Consider the following 20,122-nt stretch of genomic DNA (forward strand, 5'->3'; position numbering starts at 1 on the left):
AAAATCAGGGTCAAAGCATAGGTCTTTGTACACCCATGGTATATAGACAGAAGTGGCCAATAATGCCTCTTCTTTGTATATACCAAGAAGAACTTAAATCAGAGCCTCAAAGAGATATTTCCATACTCATGTTCATAGTAGCATTATTCACAGTAGCCAAAAGGTATGAACAACTCAAATGTCCATCAACAGATAAATGAACAAGCAAACCATGGCATAATTCAGCTTTAATAAAGAAACAAAATTCTGACACATGCTACCATGTGTATGAACATTGAAGATATTATGCTAAGTGAAATAAGCCAGAACAAAAGAACAATATGATTCCACTTGTATGAGGTACCTAGAGTAGCCAAATTCATAAAGACAGAAAATATAATGGTTGGTTGCCAGGGGCTCAGGGGAGAGGAAGATGGGGAGTTACGGTTTAATGGATATAGGGTTTCAACTGGGAAGGATGGAAGAGTTCTGGAGATGGATGGTGGTGATGATTGCACAACTATGTGAATGTATTTAATGCCAATGAACTGTGCACCTAAAAATGGTTTAAATTTTAAATCATATTATCTATAAATTATATGTTTCATATAATTTATCACAATAAAAAATTGTTACCCTCATGGAGCTCATAATCTAGGAGAGAAAGATAATAAGGAAATTAAAATGTAAAAATTGTTTAAGTAGATGAGCTTTTTTTTTTTATTGTGGATCAGTTTTTTGTTTGCTACCACTTTAAAGATAAGAAACTCAAGGACAGAGAGGAAAAGAAACACAATCTCCATAAAACTCAGTCTGAATCCTGAGCCAATGCTCTTTCTATTGAATCATACTTCTTTTTGAGTTATTTCTATTGCCTCTGTTTTATCTGAGCCATTCATTCATGTACTAGAAAGAGAATAGACTGTGGCATCTGGGTTCAAATTCCAGTTCAGCTGTTTCCTGGAAGTTTGATCTTGAGATTTCCTCTTCAGTAAGATGGAGATAACAAAGCCTACTTCATAAAGATGAAATGTAATTGGTTACACTTACATCTGTGTACAAAGTAAGGAGTCAATGAAAACTAGTTCCTTTCCTAAATCTCTCAAAATGGCTTCTCTGAGTTTGTTGTTTATTTGTAAGCTATGTTCAATGTGTAAATACTCACAGTCTAGCAGTTTCAGCAAACATATTCATGTGTATGAGCTTTTATAAATCATTGTAGAAATACAGTTTCTACAATGCTCAGTTGAACACCCTGGGAAATGAGCCAGATACATTTGTCTGATGCTTATTTCACTGGGAGGGAACTTTCAAAGGATAAGTTTTGTAAAGAATTCAAAATGAGACCTAATTTATTCTTTTTTTCCAAAACATAAAGCCAATTCTTTGATATTTCTACTAGCTATTAAAAAATCAAAGCCATATTCCATTTTTAATCTTAAGACACTTATCTCTAAACAAACAAAACAAAATCTATATAATGGCACAGGTTATGAATGGCCACCTGAGAAATGGGTTACAAGTGTCTAGCTTCTCAAGAAGAACGACGTGTTTCTCAGATGCGGTCTAGTGAATGTGTTGCAGGAATAAAGGCACATAAATGGCATTGTGGAGGAAGAGTGGCAGAAGAAACAAAGAATTCCAAAATGATTCTGAAAGATTTTGACTCAAAAAGAAGACCAAATATTCTTGTATATTTGTATCATGTCTTTAAATTTATTTATCTGTGTAATATATTTGGGTATTTTAACAATAACACATTATACTCTAAAATTACTTATGTTCATGTTAACTTTAGTCTTTATAAAGACCAAACCAAATCCTTTAATTATTAGAAAAAGAAGCCACATTCCAATAAAAATAAAGAAACTACTCTCAGATTTAGTTGAATATGGAAAGCATTCTATATTTAAGACAGCATGATTTCTCTCTTCAACATTTAATCTAGAAAAATGAATAATCCTTTTGGCATCAATTATACAATTATGTAAGTAATATTTCAATGACTGAGATATACTAAACATACTATCTGGAATTACCTTAAATATTTATGTTGATGTGATTGCCTTCAGGGTTCTCTACACTTAAAGTGCTTGTTTCTGTCACGCTTTAAGTTCAAAATCTTGATCATTTTTCAAAGTATACCTCAAATATCCCCTTCTCCTCCTGGTCTTGTCCATTGAGGCTTCAAGAACTCTTTACACCTCATGATTCATTCGCCCACAGAATACAGACATGATTTCTGATTTTATGCAAGAACACTGTATGTTCAACTTACATCTTTTTAAGTTCATGGAGAAGGGGATATTTGAGGTATACTTCGAAAAATGATCCCCTGTTCTCCAGTCAGAATGAGTTGCTTATTTCTCTGAGCAGTCACCATTGTGTGTCCCTCCATTATCTCATAAACTTAAAACAACTTATAACCATTGTTACAAGTTCAGATGTTTCTCCCATTTAGCTGCAAGCTTCTTAAGAGCAGGACCATCATCAGGCCCCTATTCCTCTCAACACATATCTGACACTCATCCGTTCATTCATCCAACAACAATTTAGTGCATTCCTACTGTTTGATACTGTGGAATAAACAGTAAGGAAATACAGGAAAAATTAACAACTAAGTCTTAATGTCATGGGGAGAATTTTCCAAGCCAAGAAAGCTCTGAAAAAAAAATGAGAATAAAAATATTGCTACAGACCAGATTTACTAAAAGCATTAACAGAAGCCTTGTATCACAGAACTGATGTATTTTTATAGCCAGTGTATAGGCTTCTAAGTTAAGGATCTCTCTCTTGTACTACTTTGACCACTTATGTGATCTGAGACTTCTGTGGTTTGTATATAAAAAGCTGGTAGGCTCAGAGTGAGTGAAATAAATCTAATCAATGTTTATTTTCAAAAGAAAACATGAATTGGCAGTAAAAATTTAGAGGGAGGAAAAAGGCAGAAACTTTGTTTTCATGGTAAAGGCCTAAAGTCCAACTTGCAACTCTCAGGCTAACTACATGAATTCTTGGAAAAGAACTTGTTTCCTTTTGAAACTTTCCATTAAAACAAAACATATTGCTATCTCAATATATATGTTACACTTAGATTTATTTCAAATACCATTTTTTGTATGCGCTCTTGAGATACTAGGTTTCCTATTTCTTTAGCATAAATTAAATTCAATTTTTCAGAGCATATGTGCCAACTTAAAAAAATTATCATTGTCAAACAATTTCTGATTGGGCAATTTTAACTTGATATTATGCTCCATTCTATTCTCCTAGGTCTTTCTCAGTGCCAGACCTCCTGGTCTTGTCCATTGAGGCTTCAAGAACTCTTTACATCTCATGATTCATTCGCCCACAGAATACAGACGTGATTTCTGATTTTATGCAAGAACACTGCATGTTCAACTTAAATCTTTTTAATTTCCTGAAACAATTACCTTCACGAAAGCTAGTCCTCTTCTTTACCAATGTTTCAGAATCACAGAAAGCTATTAATGATTAACATTTCTGTATATATATCTAACTTGCCCTGTCACATTATTGTTTGGTTTCCAAGAACTTCTCCTCTAATCTCTCATTGGCCACTATCTCTAAGATTTTGCAATCTTTTCCTGAAAAGCCTGTCACTTCTTTCATACCTGACCTCTGATGGAGCACAGATAAGTCTTCCTCCCCCATTCACTAGAGAATTCAACAACACTCTGTCTTAGGTGGGGACTGACTCTGTCGCCCTTACTCAGGATCCTTATCAGCTTTTATTATTTTGTTTGTTTGCTTTTAGAGATGTGATCTCACCATATTGCCCAAGCTGGCCTTGAACACCTGGGCTCAGGGATTCTCCCACTTCTGCCTCCCAAGTAGCTAGTACTACAGGTGTGTGCCACTGTGCCTGGCTTTCTCATTAACTTTCAAAAAACTCTAGTCCATTTCCATTTTTAAGAGTAGGGCATACTGGATCACTGAATCTATTAATTTCCTTCCTTCCTTCCTTCCTTCCTTCCTTCCTTCCTTCCTTCCTTCCTTCCTTTCTTTCTTTCTTTCTTTCTTTCTTTCTTTCTTTCTTTCTTTCTTTCTTTCTTTCTTTCTTTCTTTCTTTCTTCTGTCTGCCTTTCTTTTTGTTTTTGTTTTGTTTTGTTTTTTTGAGACAGAGTATTTCTCTGTTGCCCAGGCTAGAGTGCAGTGGCACGATCTCACCTCACTGCAGACTCCACCTCCTGGGCTCAAGCCCACCTCTTGCTCAGCCCCCCAAGTCACTGGCAGATGCCACCGTGCCCAGCTAATTTCTTTATTTTTTTGTAGAGAAGGGGTTTCACCATGTTGTCCGAGCTGGTCTCAAACCCTTGAGATGAGGCAATCCGCCCACCTTGGCTTTCCAAAGTGCTGGGATTCCACGCATGAGCCACCATGCCTGGCCTCTATTAATTTTCAAAACATTTCATTTAAAATGTCAGATTAATTCTGAAACCAAAAATACTCCATGAGCTATCAGTACGACTCTACAGATTTAAAAAATCCCCAGTATAGTAGAGCCTAAAACATTCCAACATGGTATCAGCCCTGCTGAATTCCAGTCCTGGCTCTGCCACAGATTGAGCAGGCTTGAGCCATTTTTTTCTGGATCTCTGAGCATCATTCATCATTCATCTCTCCAGACATTAGTTATCTATTCATATTTATCAGTCATGTGCCAAGGTTATAAGAGTGAACAACGCAGTCACAGTGGTTTACTAAACTGGCTTTCTAATGAGCTGTTACCTCATCTTTATAACAGAAATAATACCCATCTTGTAGGGTAAAATTAAATGAAGTCAAACATGTAACACATGTGGAAGTCAATTAATGATAATGTTTATTATCCAGTACTTAACACAGTGCCTAGCACGTAGAATCTCAAACCATATTTGCTTCATTCATTTATGTATTCATTATTCCTGTCTCTACCCATGGTGCCTCACCACCTCTACACCACCCACCCACTACTTCCTTGTCCCTGAAGGTATCCTTCTCATTAAGTCTCCCAGCTGAAATCCTTCAAGGTGAGATAACCTTTTCAAACCTGACCAGTACAGTTCATAGGAAGCTACACCTCAGCCAGAGTTATTTTGGAAGCTATCTCTGAGGCCTCTGCACAGCCAAAAGAAAAGCATCTACAGTTCATGGCAAGTCATTTACTACCCAGAAAATGCCTGGATTTTCTTAATCCATTTGTTTATTTTTCCCAGGTAATCACTTCAAGATGAAAATGATGCAGTATCTCCCATTTTATTGATGAGAGGGTTTTCCCCCCCATTGGAGTTGCTCAAAGAATCTTCATACATTGTTAATTAAAACAATAATAATAATTTAAAACATCTTTATTTAAATCTACTTTCTATGAAATGGATCCACTCTCAAATATACAGTTGTTTGTAGTTACTAGCTCACAGTCTGAAAACTGAAGGATATTTTATAAAGGCATTTGTGTGTTGAAGTATCAATATAAAGTGTAACTCTGGAAAGACCATAACATTTAACGCTGTATGTATTTGTTTCTAGACACCGTGAGAAGTTGTGTAGCAAAGTTGTTCTTCACCTGCTCCCTGAAGGGTCATTACTGCCTATACAGTAAGTCCAGTTTTATTCTCATCAGTCAAGAACCTCAGCCATGGATCCAGATCATGTTTCTATTTCAGCAGGTTTGTATAATTTGTGTTCATCAGGCTCTTTAATGAGCCTGTGGGATATGGGCTTATAATCACTTTTATTGAATTATTCTTTGGCCAGAGTTGATATGTAGATAACAGCAATACATACATATTTCATTAATAATTTTAACCTGTTTTTTATATTTTAGGATAGTTTCCTTATAAAAGAAGGAATTATTAATCAGTTAGCCAAACATATTAATACCTTAAATATCCTTAGCTTTAAAAAAGAAGAATGAAAGGGAAACTATCTTTGGTTAAACAACAGCAAAAGCAGCGTATTTGGGAGAATAGCTTCCCTTATGTAGTAGTACTAGCCTTGATTTGTCTAGAGTCTTCCAATCTCCAGTTAATGTTAGTGTTAGTATATTCTTTTTGACATTGTTAAGATACTAGAATGTCTCTTTTTTTCTGTAGAATATATGTACATAGGTGAAATTATGTAAAGAGCAACTTACAACTTGAGAATGAAGAATTTGATGCAGAGATGTTAGCATCAAAAGAGATTCTTATTTGAAAATAGTTATCTCAGATGCACTAAACTTTCATGTAAAATTTGAACATAGATTATAAAATGTTAGTAGTAGAAGGAATCTTAGGAATCATTTTTATAGATAAGAAAACTGAAGGGCAGAACTCAGATTATCTGACCCCTGACCCAGTGATCTTTTTGTTGTCATACATATGTTGAAAAATAACGTATTTTTATTTTTAAAATGCATTATTTTATGCAGCTAGAAGCAGGGAGGGCAAAGGCAGAAAAAAACAAAATGCAAATGTTATAACATGGCTGAAAAGCCAAATGATATGACACTTTATTTACTTCTGTTAATAAAATATTTTCATAATAGCTCCTGTAAAAATCACCAAGAAGACAGTTGTATTTCTTTATAAAATAAAGTCAGGCTTATTGGAAAATAATGAATTTTAATGCTGAATACATTATAATAATAAAGTAGAACTATGGTAATTAAGAAAAGAGACAGATTGGATATGCCTTAGGAATACTGTTTTTTTCTAAAACGAGTCTTCTTATGAACATTTAATAACATCTCATAGAGAACAACTCACATTTTGGTGTGAACCAAATTGTACGTGAATACAAAAAACAGCATTGACTGTCCCTTTTCTTGAAATAACGGCCTTATTTTTCTTCTCTTTTGCTTATATTTTTCACTTAGTTTTCATCAGTGATTTTATATTTGGTTTCATCTTTGGCTTTGTTCTAAACAGTTGTCAGTTTTCTGAAAACAAACCAAGAAATCTTGATGGGTTTTTTTGCCCCTCAGTATTATTTTATTGACTTTGTCTGATTCTTTGTCTTTCTCTTTAAACAAAATCACCAAAAAGCATCTGTGTATGCTATGTTTCTTCTGTGTTCATTTTACTGTAATGATTTCTTTGTTTTTTCACACTTATGATATTGTGTCATCTTCTGCCTGAATTCTGACTTTGGGGTAAATAAAAATCAAACTTTGACTTGATATTAATAATTACAACCTGGCACTACTCTTGTGCATTGGGCCTAACTCTTTGCCTTTTCTGTCAACTGCACACATTCATACAGTTCTCAAATTCACAGACTCCAGTCTAAATGCTTCTGTTTAGATTGATGATTCATTAAATCTGGTCCTGTTCTTTAAATGAAAAATTGGGTGCTGCATCAGTTTTTGATAATAATCAATAATTTCTCAGATATATCCACATTATGGGTTATGTAATTTATCTATTGCTGGCCCTTAAACTTTTTAAATCTGTGGATCACTAACTTGAGCATTAAGATCCTCCATCTTTTCCCATTCAGTACTAGAAATAGTTCATTTTGATGATAATAATAAAATTTTTCTGGAATAGTATTTATTAATCTTCATTCACTAAATAGAAGGTTTGTACATACAAACCACTTAGTCTCATACATCAGTGCTTAGACAGTCACTGACGTAAAAAGAAGATATGATTTCATAAGCTAATCTCATTATTTTATTATACATTATACATAAAGGATCCTATGTATCACACTGTATGTACGTAAATGGTATTTTTATACCTTTATAGATGTTCTATATATTTTTTTAAAAATTGTTTCTTTGAATTGAAAAGCTTCTTACATTTATAGGTATAACACTATCATATGTGAATGATTATTAGACATATCCCTGATTAGTAAATATACAAACACAAGTTAAAATCTTCCTTTGAAAAGTTTATTTTCATTGGCTTGAATGAAATACATGTAAATGTGATTTTCTTTATGTTCACATTCTTATTGCTCAACACTTAGAGAATTTATCTGAAAGTTTTAAGAATATTCACCCATTATACATTTTAGAATTAAAACTATTTTTCTGTCCCCAAGATACCCACTCCTACTGTTCATATTTGATTAATTTAATAATGAACTTAGTTGTTTAATTTCTACTCTTCGTGATCTACTCTGTATAAATATACTTGATTTTTGTGCTCTACTTTGATTTTATTCCTTAATTCCCAGATCTTTGAGAAAATAAATATGAATATTTATATTAACCATATTCCAATTAAGGAGCATCTTTGGGAAATCACTGAGATAAACACTATATTACAAAGGTTAGGCATACTTATGGATATCATTATCAACTGCCTTGAAAATACTATGAAATAATTTTAAATTTCTGTTAAAAAATGAAATCCTGAAATATATCATATGTTTGATCTTTTTTCGTTTAATTTTTTTTTTTTTTTTTTTTTTGACAGAGTCTCACTCTGTCTCCCAGGCTGGAGTGCAGTGGTAGGATCTTGGCTCACTGCAACTTCTGCCTCCCGGGTTCAAGCAATTCTCCTGCCTCAGCCTCCCAAGTAGCTGGGACTATAGGCACATGCCACCACGCCTGGCTAATTTTTTGTATTTTTCGTAGAGACAGGGTTTCACCATGTTAGCCAGAATGGCCTTGATCTCCTGACATCGTGATCCACCCGCCTCAGCCTCCCAAAGTGCTAGGATTACAGGTATGAGCCACCATGCCCGGCCTCATTTAATTTTTTTAAGAGAGGTAGGGGTCGTGCTATATTGGCCAGGCTGGTCTCAAACTCCTGGTCTTAAGCAATCCTCCTGCCTCAGTATCCCAAAGTGCTGGGAATACAGGTTCATTCACCACGCCCAACCCCCATATGTTTGATCTTTAAGACAGATCTTTTTCTTGTTTCATTTAAATTTGAATCATGTTAAAGTTCAAACCAAGCCTAAACAGTGCCTTGAAATCAATCAAACAATACTATTGAGACAAGACATAGTATATTCTGTTTCTGTCTTTAATGCCCTTTCAGAGCCTGTTTCCTGAACCCCTGTCCATTCAGAGTCATTCTGTGCAATTTCTCAGAGCCCTGTGGGAGAAGACCCAGGCAGGGGATGCTCACAGCTTTGAAACAGCCATGATGGAGTCCACATTTCCGCAGCAAAAGGTAAATGTTCCTTTCCTTGGCCATGTTACAAGCCAAGATTTAAGATTGTCTTGAAACAGTTTTGCTTTTTTTTTTTTTTTTTTTTTTTTTTAGCAATTTAATTTATTCCTTCTTTCCTTTACCTTTTTTTAAATTATTATCAGAAAACCCTTATAAGTAATTATTTTCACGTGGTACCATAGTGGATTCAGAATAGAGTGGTACCAGTAAACAAGGACATTGCCCTTTGAGGTCTATATACTGACACAATATGGTTCCTTAGAACCACACAATAACTGCATGCATACTATGAAATAGAAAAGGTTTTACAACTGGGTGTGGTGACTTGTATCTGTAATCCCAGCTACTCAGGAGGTTGAGGCAGGAGGATGATATGAGGCCAGTAGTTCAAGATTAGCCTGAACAACTTAGCAAGACTCCATCTTTAAAAAAAATTTTTTTTAATTAGCCAGGCATGGTAGCACATGCCTGTAGTTCCACTACTCCTTGATCTTGGTCTTCCCAGCTCCAGAACTATAAAAAATAAGTTTCTATTATTTATAAATTACCCAGTCTTAGGTATTTTTTTATAGGAGCACAGTGACTAAGAAAGAAGGCCTGAACTAAAGTTAGAAGTTATAGGAAGATTGGAGAGCTATTAAGAAAGTCAAATTAACAGGACTTACAGCCTATAAGAAAAACAGAAGAATCCAGGATGACTCCAGGTGCATTGTTTGGCTAACTGGATGACAATATCACCCTGAAAATGAGAAATCACAAAGTAATCTGATGGAACACAAGAAGATAAAGCATTCTGGTTTACATATGTTGAATCCAAGCTGTTTATATGACTAACCAGGTGGTGGTGGTGGTTAAATGCCAATGTGGGCTTCAGGAAGAAAGCTTTGACTGGAGATATGGATTTGGGAGTCACAAGCTAGCACTTAGTGTCATGGCAGAAGACTGGATTGCTCAAGGGAAATATGTATACTGAGAGAAAAGAATGGTTATTAATCTCTTCTAGTAAATATTATCAGTTTCTCTCTTTTAGCCCTTCCCAAACTCAAATATTCTGATTATTCTTATTTTGACTTTTAGATAACCCAGGAATAAGTATTCGATGCTTACTGAGCAAACCAGATGTTCTGCGAGTATATAATCATGGTGTCTGTCCTTGTTTTACTGTTGAAAAGGGAGACAAGCATGCCAATATTAAACAAATTCATAGTACAAACGAGTAGCAAATTAAGTACTCCAGAACTGGTCTCTTGTGAAACTAACAAAGTATCTTTTAAGTGATGAAGAATTCTGATAATATGAAAAATGAGCATGATTAATCAGAAGTTTATTTGTAATGGTCTGTAAGACACTAAAAACCCATCAAACTATTGCATCACTGCTTTTTGGATTGGGTTTAGGAATTCAACGTGCAGTATTAAAAATAAAGGAAATGCCACAATTGCTTCAGTGTGGAGTAAAATGGAATTCTTTGCACATTTCATTCAAATTTTCAACTGTTGCATCATGTTTGAAGACAGTGCCTCAAGTTCTCATAAATTTTTCATTGCTAACTGTATTTTAACTAGAGGCAACCAGTAAATTAAAACTTGGCAGGCTGTTTCAAATCCTAAGAGATTAAAAAAAAATACTTGGAAAACTACTTTTGCGCATACGCACAAGTATACTTACTCACATTTCTTGTATTCCATGCTAATAAACATTTCTCTAAGGGAAAATTAACTGTAAATCAAATTTAAAAATTTTTAAAGTTTTATAATTTGGTTTGTTCATGAGTAATAGAAAAAAACTTTGATACCTGCAATGTATATTGTGTGGCAAAATTATCTGCCCAAGTATTTCTCAGGTACATTTTTTCCTATTTTTTATGAAGTATTCTCTGTACTAAGTTCAAAATAGTTAAGAGAATGATGCAAAGTCTGCTTTATTTTCACAATAGGTGCCATATAGACATACATTAGTGATTTGAAAGAGATGGCCATGTGCGTATCAGCTGCAATGACGGAGTTTCACTGCAGCGAAATGGATTCAGGTACACAATAAAGAAAGAAGAAATTCCTAATGCCTGAGTATCTAGAATATAACATTCTGGACAATATGAAGAGAAGTTTCTTATTGTGGTTGCTTTTTAACAGAATCTTGGAATTTTGGAACTAAAAATTATCAGTGAGATATCTATTAAATTGCAAACTGCTTGAGGGCAGGGATTTTGCCATATTTACCGTTGTATTGCCAGAGCTACACAGTGCTTGGCACACACTAGGCTCTCGTTAAATAATACGTATCAATTGAAGAAATTTAAAAATTCTGTCATTTTCTGGATGTTAAAATCAGAAGCAAAGGGACCTGTTGAAGGTCAGTGGCAGAGCTAGAACTGATACACATACACTTGCGATTTCAGGGTTGTCACTGATGAATCTAGTACTTCCCTCCTCTGGGCCCAGGAGAGGATCACATTTCCGTGTCTACTGAAGCAAGGCCGGTCACGTGACTTGATTCAGCCAATGAAATATGGGAGGGGATATGTATCACTCCAAGAGGAATCTTTTAAAAGCCAGTGTACTATTCTTTGCAATTTCTTTTTTCCTCTACCATGATAATGATGATTGTAGGAGCAAATGTTGAAATTGAGTTGCCAGAAGATGAAAACAGCCTGGAATTCTGAGCCACCACACGGAGGGCTTCTGCTCTAGAGAGCCACCCAGTCCCACCACACATTTTGTATGAGAAAGAAACATCTGTTGTTTTGTTAGAAACTGAATTTTTGGTATTAGTTATAGCAGCATAACCTGCCTTTCTTGATTCATACACCTACCAGAGTAGTTAAGCATGTTAGCTCTGAATCACCTCGCTTTAAAATCTGGCTCTGCTCCTTACCAGCTCTGTGTCCTTTGTCTCTGTGCCCACTTTCTTTACTTGTACAATGGAAATAATATTAGTACCTACCTCATAGCACTGTTTTGAGACTTGAGTGAGTCAATACATACAGAGCTCTCAGAACAATGGCCACACATTGTGATCTCTCAATAAATGTTAGCCAATATTCTAATCCCTAGCCAGCACCCCACCTCAAATAACACAAATTCAAACCCGTCTTGCATGAATTAAGGGAGGTTCAGAGTGGAGGTAGGAAGATGAACCTGACTGATAATCTCTCAAGTTATTGTACTCTGCTACTTTGGTCAGACCAACATTACCAGAAATGTTTTCCAAATTTCAATCATGAATTTTCAGTATAAAATTCAATGAAATTCGGCCAGGTGTGGTGACTCATGCCTGTAATCCCAGCATTTTGGGGAGCCGAAGGGGGCGGATCACCTGAGGTCAGGAGTTCAAGAGCAGCCTAGTCAACATGGGGAAACCCCATCTCTACTAAAAATACAAGTATTAGCCAGGCATGGTGGTGCATGCCTGTAATCCCAATTACTTGGGAGGCTCAGGCAGAAGAATTGCTGGAACCCAGGAGGTGGAGATTGCGGTGAGCCGAGATCCTACCACTGCACTCCAGCCTGGGAGACAGAGCAAGACTCTGTCTCAAAAATAAATAAATAAAATAAAATAATAAATAAATAAGTTCAATCAAATTATCTTTTGCAAACTATATATCAATCTCACACAGGCATCAAAATGTGGAAATGCTTATGTAATATAATGCTAAAATATTTTTAATATATAAAAATAAAAGTTTAATATTAGTGAACTTAGTAAAATGCATGAATTCAATAGTTCAAATTTTTAAAACTTATCACTTACATGACATTTGATAAAATCCAACAATCACTTTACTAACACACAGTTTGTATAAAAATTGTATTAATGTCTGTGTCCCTAATTAGATTGGATTTCCATGAGAACATATGCTTGTCATTGTACACCCAGCACCTAGAGCATCTCCTGGCATGCTGTTGACACTCAGTGATATGTGTTGACTGAATAAAGTGAGTGAGCACTTTTACTAACCAGCAATGGAAAGATGTGTTCTTAGCATGATAAATATTTGTCTGATAACAAAAGAAAAACTATGCCTAGCGGTGAACAACTGAAGATGTTTTTATTAAACAGTGAAATAAAACCAGAATATCCAGTATAATCTTTATAATTTAGTATTGCTCGAAAGCATGAGCCAACTTGAGAATATAAGCTCCATGAGAGCAGGGATCTTGTCTGCTTGTTCATTACAGAATCCAGGATATCTAAAGAGTGTGCCTGGCTCATACTAGGCATTAAAAATAATAATAATAACAAATAGAAAACAACACAGAAATAAGGAGTATACTATTTGAAATAAGAAGATAAATTCAACATTACTTGTAGTTAATATTAAGATAAAAAGAGCACTATTAGAATTAATAATAGTAATTAACTTTACTGGGCATTTAGAATGTGCCAATAATTATTCTATTCATTTAATATCAATTATTTCACTTAATCCCAACGATAACACTATGAGATAGACAGCATTATCATTATCATCTTACAAATGAGTAAACTAAGTAGAAGAAAGATTAATTTTCTCAAAGTCACAGAGCAATGGAGAGAAATAGACTTGAATGAACAGTGATATTACCACGTTCCTGATTGGAAATAGTAAATATTACAAAAATGTTAATACTTCCTTAGTTAATTAGCACTTTAACTGAGTTCCAATTTAAATTCTAAGAGAATTATTTTTTATCTCTTATGAAGTGATGGTAAAATACAGCCAGAAGGATACATAGGTGAGACTAGTTTGAAAATTTTTGAGAGGCGCTAAAAAGAGGACATTGCAAAACATTAAAGCATACTATAAAACCTACAATTATTAAATTACTCTACTTTTATGGAAAGAATTAATGCAGATAAATGGAACAGACTAGTCCAGAAACCAACACAAATATATACATATAATCAGTTAATGTATATATACAATTGTTTAACTACATATGAAACAAATCCTTTTGAAAAAGCCTACATAAAAGAGCATGATATCAAAATCCTAGAGCTAAATTTATACATATAGAAAAAAATGTAAAGGTATTTGCTATAATTAGAACTTAAACAAGGATACCTGTCATCACCTTCAAAATTTATCATTTTACAGTGATCCTACCCAATGCAGGGAGACAAAAGCAGATAAGTATAAGGATTAAAGCAGAATAAACCAGAAAGAGAAAGAGATAGAGCTGAGAGGGAGGATGAGAGAAAGATAAATTATTTATAGACAATACGATTATTAGTGTAGAAAATTCAAAAGAATCTAACCTTTAGAACTTATACAAAAGATCCATAAAGTTATTTGATATAAGATCAACATATAAAATCAATAACAAATCTATATAAGAGTAATAACTAAATAGAAAATATAGAAAAGCACGCCATCTATAATAGCAGTAAAGACTCTAAAGGACCTAGGAATAAATATAAGAAAAACTGTGAAACTCTTTAATGATAAAAAATTTTTAATATTAATGAAAAAAATTTAAAGACATGAATTAATGAAAAGATATGACCTTTTCATGGTCAAAAACAACCATTATCATATAAATGAAAATTTTCTCCCAAATTAAAATGTAAGTACAATTTCATAACCAATCCTAATGGCAACAGACTTTTCTCATGGAGTTTGACAAACTGGTCTTTTTTTTTTTTTTTTTTTTTTTTTTTGAGACGGAGTCTCGCTCTGCCGCCCAGGCTGGAGTGCAGTGGCCAGATCTCGGCTCACTGCAAGCTCCGCCTCCCGGGTTTACGCCATTCTCCTGCCTCAGCCTCCCGAGTAGCTGGGACTACAGGCGCCCGCCACCTCGCCCGGCTAGTTTTTTGTATTTTTTAGTAGAGACAGGGTTTCACCGTGTCAGCCAGGATGGTCTCGATCTCCTGACCTCGTGATCCGCCCGTCTCGGCCTCCCAAAGTGCTGGGATTACAGGCTTGAGCCACCGCGCCCGGCCGACAAACTGGTCTTAAATTTAGAATAAACAAAATCTTAAGAAAGACTGTGGGGGAGGACATTTTTATGCTAGAGAAAAAGAAAACTCATGTGATTATTGCCACAGGAATAAATTAATGGTAAATAATAAAGAGCCCTGAAACAGTCCCAACCATATATGAAAGCCTGGTAGGTGATAGAGGGGGATTACAAATCAGTGAAGAGAAAGTAAAATATGTTTTAAATAATGTAAGGACATGTAACTTTTCCAAGCTGAAAAGATAAAAATAGATCCTTCACAGACACCATATAGATCAATTAACTCAAAATAAATTAAAGGCTTAAATGTAATCAATGAAATCTTATAACAATTAGAATAAAATATCAAAAGTTAGCTTTATAACTCCAGGATAAGAAAAACTGTGACAATACAAGTCTTGGCAAAGATGTGAAAAAGTGGGAATGTTCACACACTCTTGATGGAAGTAAAATAGGTATACCTGTTTAGAAAAAAGAAGACTTAAGAACACACACATATATATATGTGTGTATTAGTCATTAATTAGACTCAAAAATGACAGCTAGATTACTATTAAGATGGGTGAGTAACTTTCTTTCTGAAGTCTTAATTCTCTTTAAAGCTGATCATAAAAATATTTAAATACAAGATTTTTATATTACAGTATATAAAATGTGCTGATACTACTCAGCTATTAAAAAGACAAAAAAAAAGTCTTTTGTGGCAACTTGGATGGAGCAGGAGGCCATTATTCAAAGTGAAGTAAGTCAGAAATAAAAAACCAAATACTATATATTCTCACTTGTAAGTGGGAGCTAAGCTATGAGTATGTAAAGGCATACAGAGTGGTGTAATGGATATTGGAGACTTGGAAGCTAAAAAACTACATATCGGGTAAGGTGTATATTACTTAGATGAAGGGTGCACTAAAATCTCAGACTTCATTCATCCATATAACCAAAACCCACAAATTTTCATTTACAGACTTCTTAAAGAGCAATTTGCGCTTTATAATGTAATTAATGGTTATATTATAATTTCATGTGCCCTATTTTTCTGCAGTTCTATTTCTAGATGAACTCTTACATATGTGCATCAGAAAACATGTACAGAAATACTAACTGAAGCATTTTTTGCAGCAAAAAATCAGGAGCAACCCAAATGTCCCTTGATAGAGGAATGTGGAAAAACAACGTTGTAGTATAGTCATGTTACACAGGCAGGTAAAATGAATTAATTACACCTATATGTAATAGCATGGGATAAATCTTGAAAATACGATATTGAGTTTTAATAAGCAAGTTGCAAAACTATGATCTGAATACTATGATAGCATAAATTTTACTGTATAAATTTTTAAAACACACCAAGCAGTGTTATGCATTGTTTATAATACATACTACACTTATGATAAAAATACACTACATTTAGAATTATACCAAATTTATGATGAGGTTGCCTTTGGGTAAGGAGAAAGCGAGCAAAGGAAGGAGGAAAATGTTACTGGGGAAGGGAATTAAGGCGATCTCAATTTCATCTGTAATTTTATTTTTAAATAACCAGAAGCAAAATATTAGCATTTGTTAAGTCTGGCTGGCAGGTACATGGGTATTTGTTAAAGTGTCTTTTGTAGATGCTTTTCTGTCTTTGTTTTTTAAATTTAATTTAACCTATAACTAATGTCAAAGAGTAAAGAATTGATAGGTTTGACTGCATAAAATATAAGTCTGTAAAGAGCAAAACCTTTTATGCACAATAATTTTAAATGAAAATATTTGTAACAAGCATGAAAAACAAAGTTTAACATCCTTAAGCTACTACTATAAGTTCATGGAAATCAATAATCAATGAGCGAAGAACATGAGCAAATACTTAGGAGACTCAGTCCATAAAAGATATTCAACCTCATTAGTAGGGAAAGTAGTCAAAGTTAAAATAAGTTACCCTTTTTAACACATTTTTTAAAATACAATAATCAGTGCTGGCTTGAGCAAGAGAGTTAAGGCACTCACACGTTTCTAAGTTGAAGTGTAAATTATTTCAACATTTCTAAAAAGCAGTTTAGCAATGCAGTTCAAGAGTCTTAAAAATATTCTTGTCCTTTCACACAGTGATTCCACTTCTAGGAATCTGTTCTAAAGAAGTAATCTGAAACGTGTACAAAACTTAAGATAAACAAACGCAAAAAGCATTGCAGAGGGATTTGTAAATAGCCTAAATGTCTAAAGATAGGAGAATGAAATTATTATACATCCATATAAAAGAATATTTTTGTAGGTCTAGTCCTGAATCCAGGTAAAAGAATATTTTTAAGACAGATAGATAGATGAAATAGAGAGATAGGAAGATAGATAGATAGATAGATAGATAGATAGATAGATAGATAGATAGATAGATAGACAGACAGACAGACAATACAGAGAAAGGGAGAGAATTATTTCCTGGCTGTCTCTGCTGAGAGAACAAAAAATACTAACAAATCCTGAAAAGTCATGTTTATGAGACATGTTTAATGATATGAAACACACTTATGGTAAATACCATATTTCAGGGTACAAAATTATTTTTATAAAGAATATTATTTGGAGGATTACCCATTAAAACAACCAAAAGGAAATATAATAAAATGTTAATGATATAGCTCTGGTTGATGGGACTAGCATTTTCTTATTTTTTTCTATATATTTCTTTTATAATCAAGGAAAAAATATTACTTTAAGTTATATTGCCTTATGTAAATGAGCAGTTTACTTGAAAAAAAATAGATTCTAAGACAATTAATTTCCATTATAAAATAAGGATTTTAGAAAGATGGTGGAAAAGTAGTTGATTTATTGAAGAAATGAGAAAGACCCCCATGGAGCAAGTAGAAATTACTATTAATAATTTCATTTCAGGGCGTGTGCTGCCCAACATTTCAGAGGAAATGGCACTCTGATTATCAGAGGACCAGAGAGTTGACAAAGTTGATTGGAGGATTGCTAAAGGGCCAGAATTTCAGGAAGGAAAAGCATTTATTAACACATATGTTCCAGTTACCAAAGCACAGGGAAATGTCATATGCTGTAGAAATGGGATCTCAAAACTATGTCTCTTACAGAAAAAATAAAATAAACTACATTTACTGCTGAAATTAAATGTGCCCCATCTGGCTAACATTTGGTGATTTGTTTTCAGTCCACATTGCTACAAACACACTTAGTTCCCAGGATAATTGACAGGAGTGTCAAGGCATAAATAAAACTAAAACACTAATTTTGGGTGGAACCCAAGGAGACTTTCTGATGCTCCCACAGGCTTAGATCTAGTGTTTTGGGTTAAAGTGTTAATGTGCTTGAATACATAAATGCATAAGTAAGTAAACAAAAGGTGGGCTTATTATATATAAGATGTAATGGTTCAAAGTCTTATGAGAAATTTAAGTCTACATGTGTGATGGAAATGAAAGTGCTGTGGAAGGTCAGTCTCCAGGAGAGCCGTATGAGTATATGTTCGAGAGAACCTTCCTTTCAGGGCAAGCTAGAAGGGTATGGGGTTTGGGATTTCAGAACCCCAGATGGGGGTAGAGGATTCTAGGCTTTTAGGCTATGAGCTCAGAACCAGAAAAATCTGATAGGCAGTGTCTAAGTGGCAAAGGTGAGGTAAGAAGATAAACAGAAAATGTGAATAAGAGTCTACCCTAGGAAGCCAGGTCCAGGGGCTAATCCAGTGATTGAGGGGAAAACTCAGTGAAGACTGCAAATCATGGAAGGACCTGGAGGGCAGATCGAAGGTGGAATGTGGATGCAGAGGCAAATGTCTGGGACACTCTTTGCTCAGGGAAGGAGCTGGTTGGAAAGTGGTAGAAATTGAAATACAGAGTTCAGAGGCTTTTTTTATCTTTAAAGAGAAAAATAGTTCCATATAGAAAGAATGACATGAGAAATAACATGGAGGAGACAATATAATCACAGCAAAATCATGGTAAATATGACTCTTAAGTGCATGTATTCAGTCAAAAATATTTTCTGCAAAATGCCTGCTCTATATCAACCACTGTGCAGACACTAAACATAAACAATCATGATCCCTGCCCTGATGGAAACAACCAATACACTAAGAAACAAATACACAATTCCACACTGATAGAGACTATAAAAGATAATGCCTAAAGAAAATGAGCATTTGTTGGATGTTCAAAGAAGGCTTCTCTGAGCAGATATCAGACAAGTTTTCCTGGCAATGAGAACAATTTGCACAAAGGCCTTGAAACCATAAAACAAAAACAAAAAAGGAATAAGAGAGAAAGGAAAAGCTTTGGTGTATTAGAGTATTCTCTTCAAATGTAAGTCACACATCCCATCAAAAAAATTTCTGAGCAAGTACCTTCAATATGTGCATATTTATTTACCTTTAAACTGTATACATACATTATTTTACATACTTGTTATTTCACTATAAAACATTGAAAAATAGAAATTTTAAAGGACGAGATGAAAAATAAATAGAAATGAAAGTTCTAATATTTTCTTCCTCCTATATCACAGTGAATGGTCACACCTACGCAAAAGTGAGCACATTCCCCTTTCACAGCATTGATGGAGTCAGTGAACAAAGGGGAGAGTGGAGACTGTAGAGTTAGTCTGGGGAATTCTATCCTGGCCTTTCAGACCATGGCAAGGAGCTTAGATTGTATTGCAGTCTATGGAAAGCCACGGAAGAGTTTTGAGCAGCCATCCTTAGTTCAGTTTCTTTGTCCATTTGGGCTGCTATAACAAAATACTATTAACTGGGTGCTTATAAACAACGAAAATGTTTCTTACAGTTCTGGAGGCTAGGAAGCCCGAGATCAGGCAGATTCAGTGTCTAGTGTGAGCCCACTTTCTGGCTTATAGATGTTGCCCAAATGCTGTGTCCTCACATGGTTGAAGGGACAAGTGGTCTCTCTTGGGCCTCTTTAATAAGGCACTAATCCCATTTATAAGGACTCCATCCCCAAGACTTAATACCTCCCAAAGGCCCCCCCTCCCAGTGGTATCACCTTGGGGAATAGGATTTCAATGTATGAATTTGGTGGTGGTAGGGAAACATGAGCCTTCAGTCCATTGCAACCACCTTGTTTTTTA

General features: G+C 34.6%; 1 protein-coding gene across 3 annotated transcripts in view; it reads left to right on the forward strand.

Annotated features, from left to right (window-relative positions):
• Positions 1-20,122, forward strand: part of VEPH1 (ventricular zone expressed PH domain containing 1) — a 246,174-nt gene that overhangs the window by 181,974 nt on the left and 44,078 nt on the right. For 2 of the 3 annotated variants that reach the window (XM_025377014.1, XM_025377016.1), the window contains 2 exons: positions 5,512-5,651; positions 8,964-9,098. In XM_025377014.1, coding sequence (XP_025232799.1) covers positions 5,512-5,651; positions 8,964-9,098 — 275 coding nt within the window. The remainder of the gene's footprint in view (positions 1-5,511; positions 5,652-8,963; positions 9,099-20,122) is intronic. The other variant, XM_025377017.1, reaches the window with a different exon arrangement.

The sequence above is a fragment of the Theropithecus gelada genome, chromosome 2, assembly GCF_003255815.1.
Source record: "Theropithecus gelada isolate Dixy chromosome 2, Tgel_1.0, whole genome shotgun sequence".
Lineage (NCBI taxonomy): Eukaryota > Metazoa > Chordata > Mammalia > Primates > Cercopithecidae > Theropithecus > Theropithecus gelada.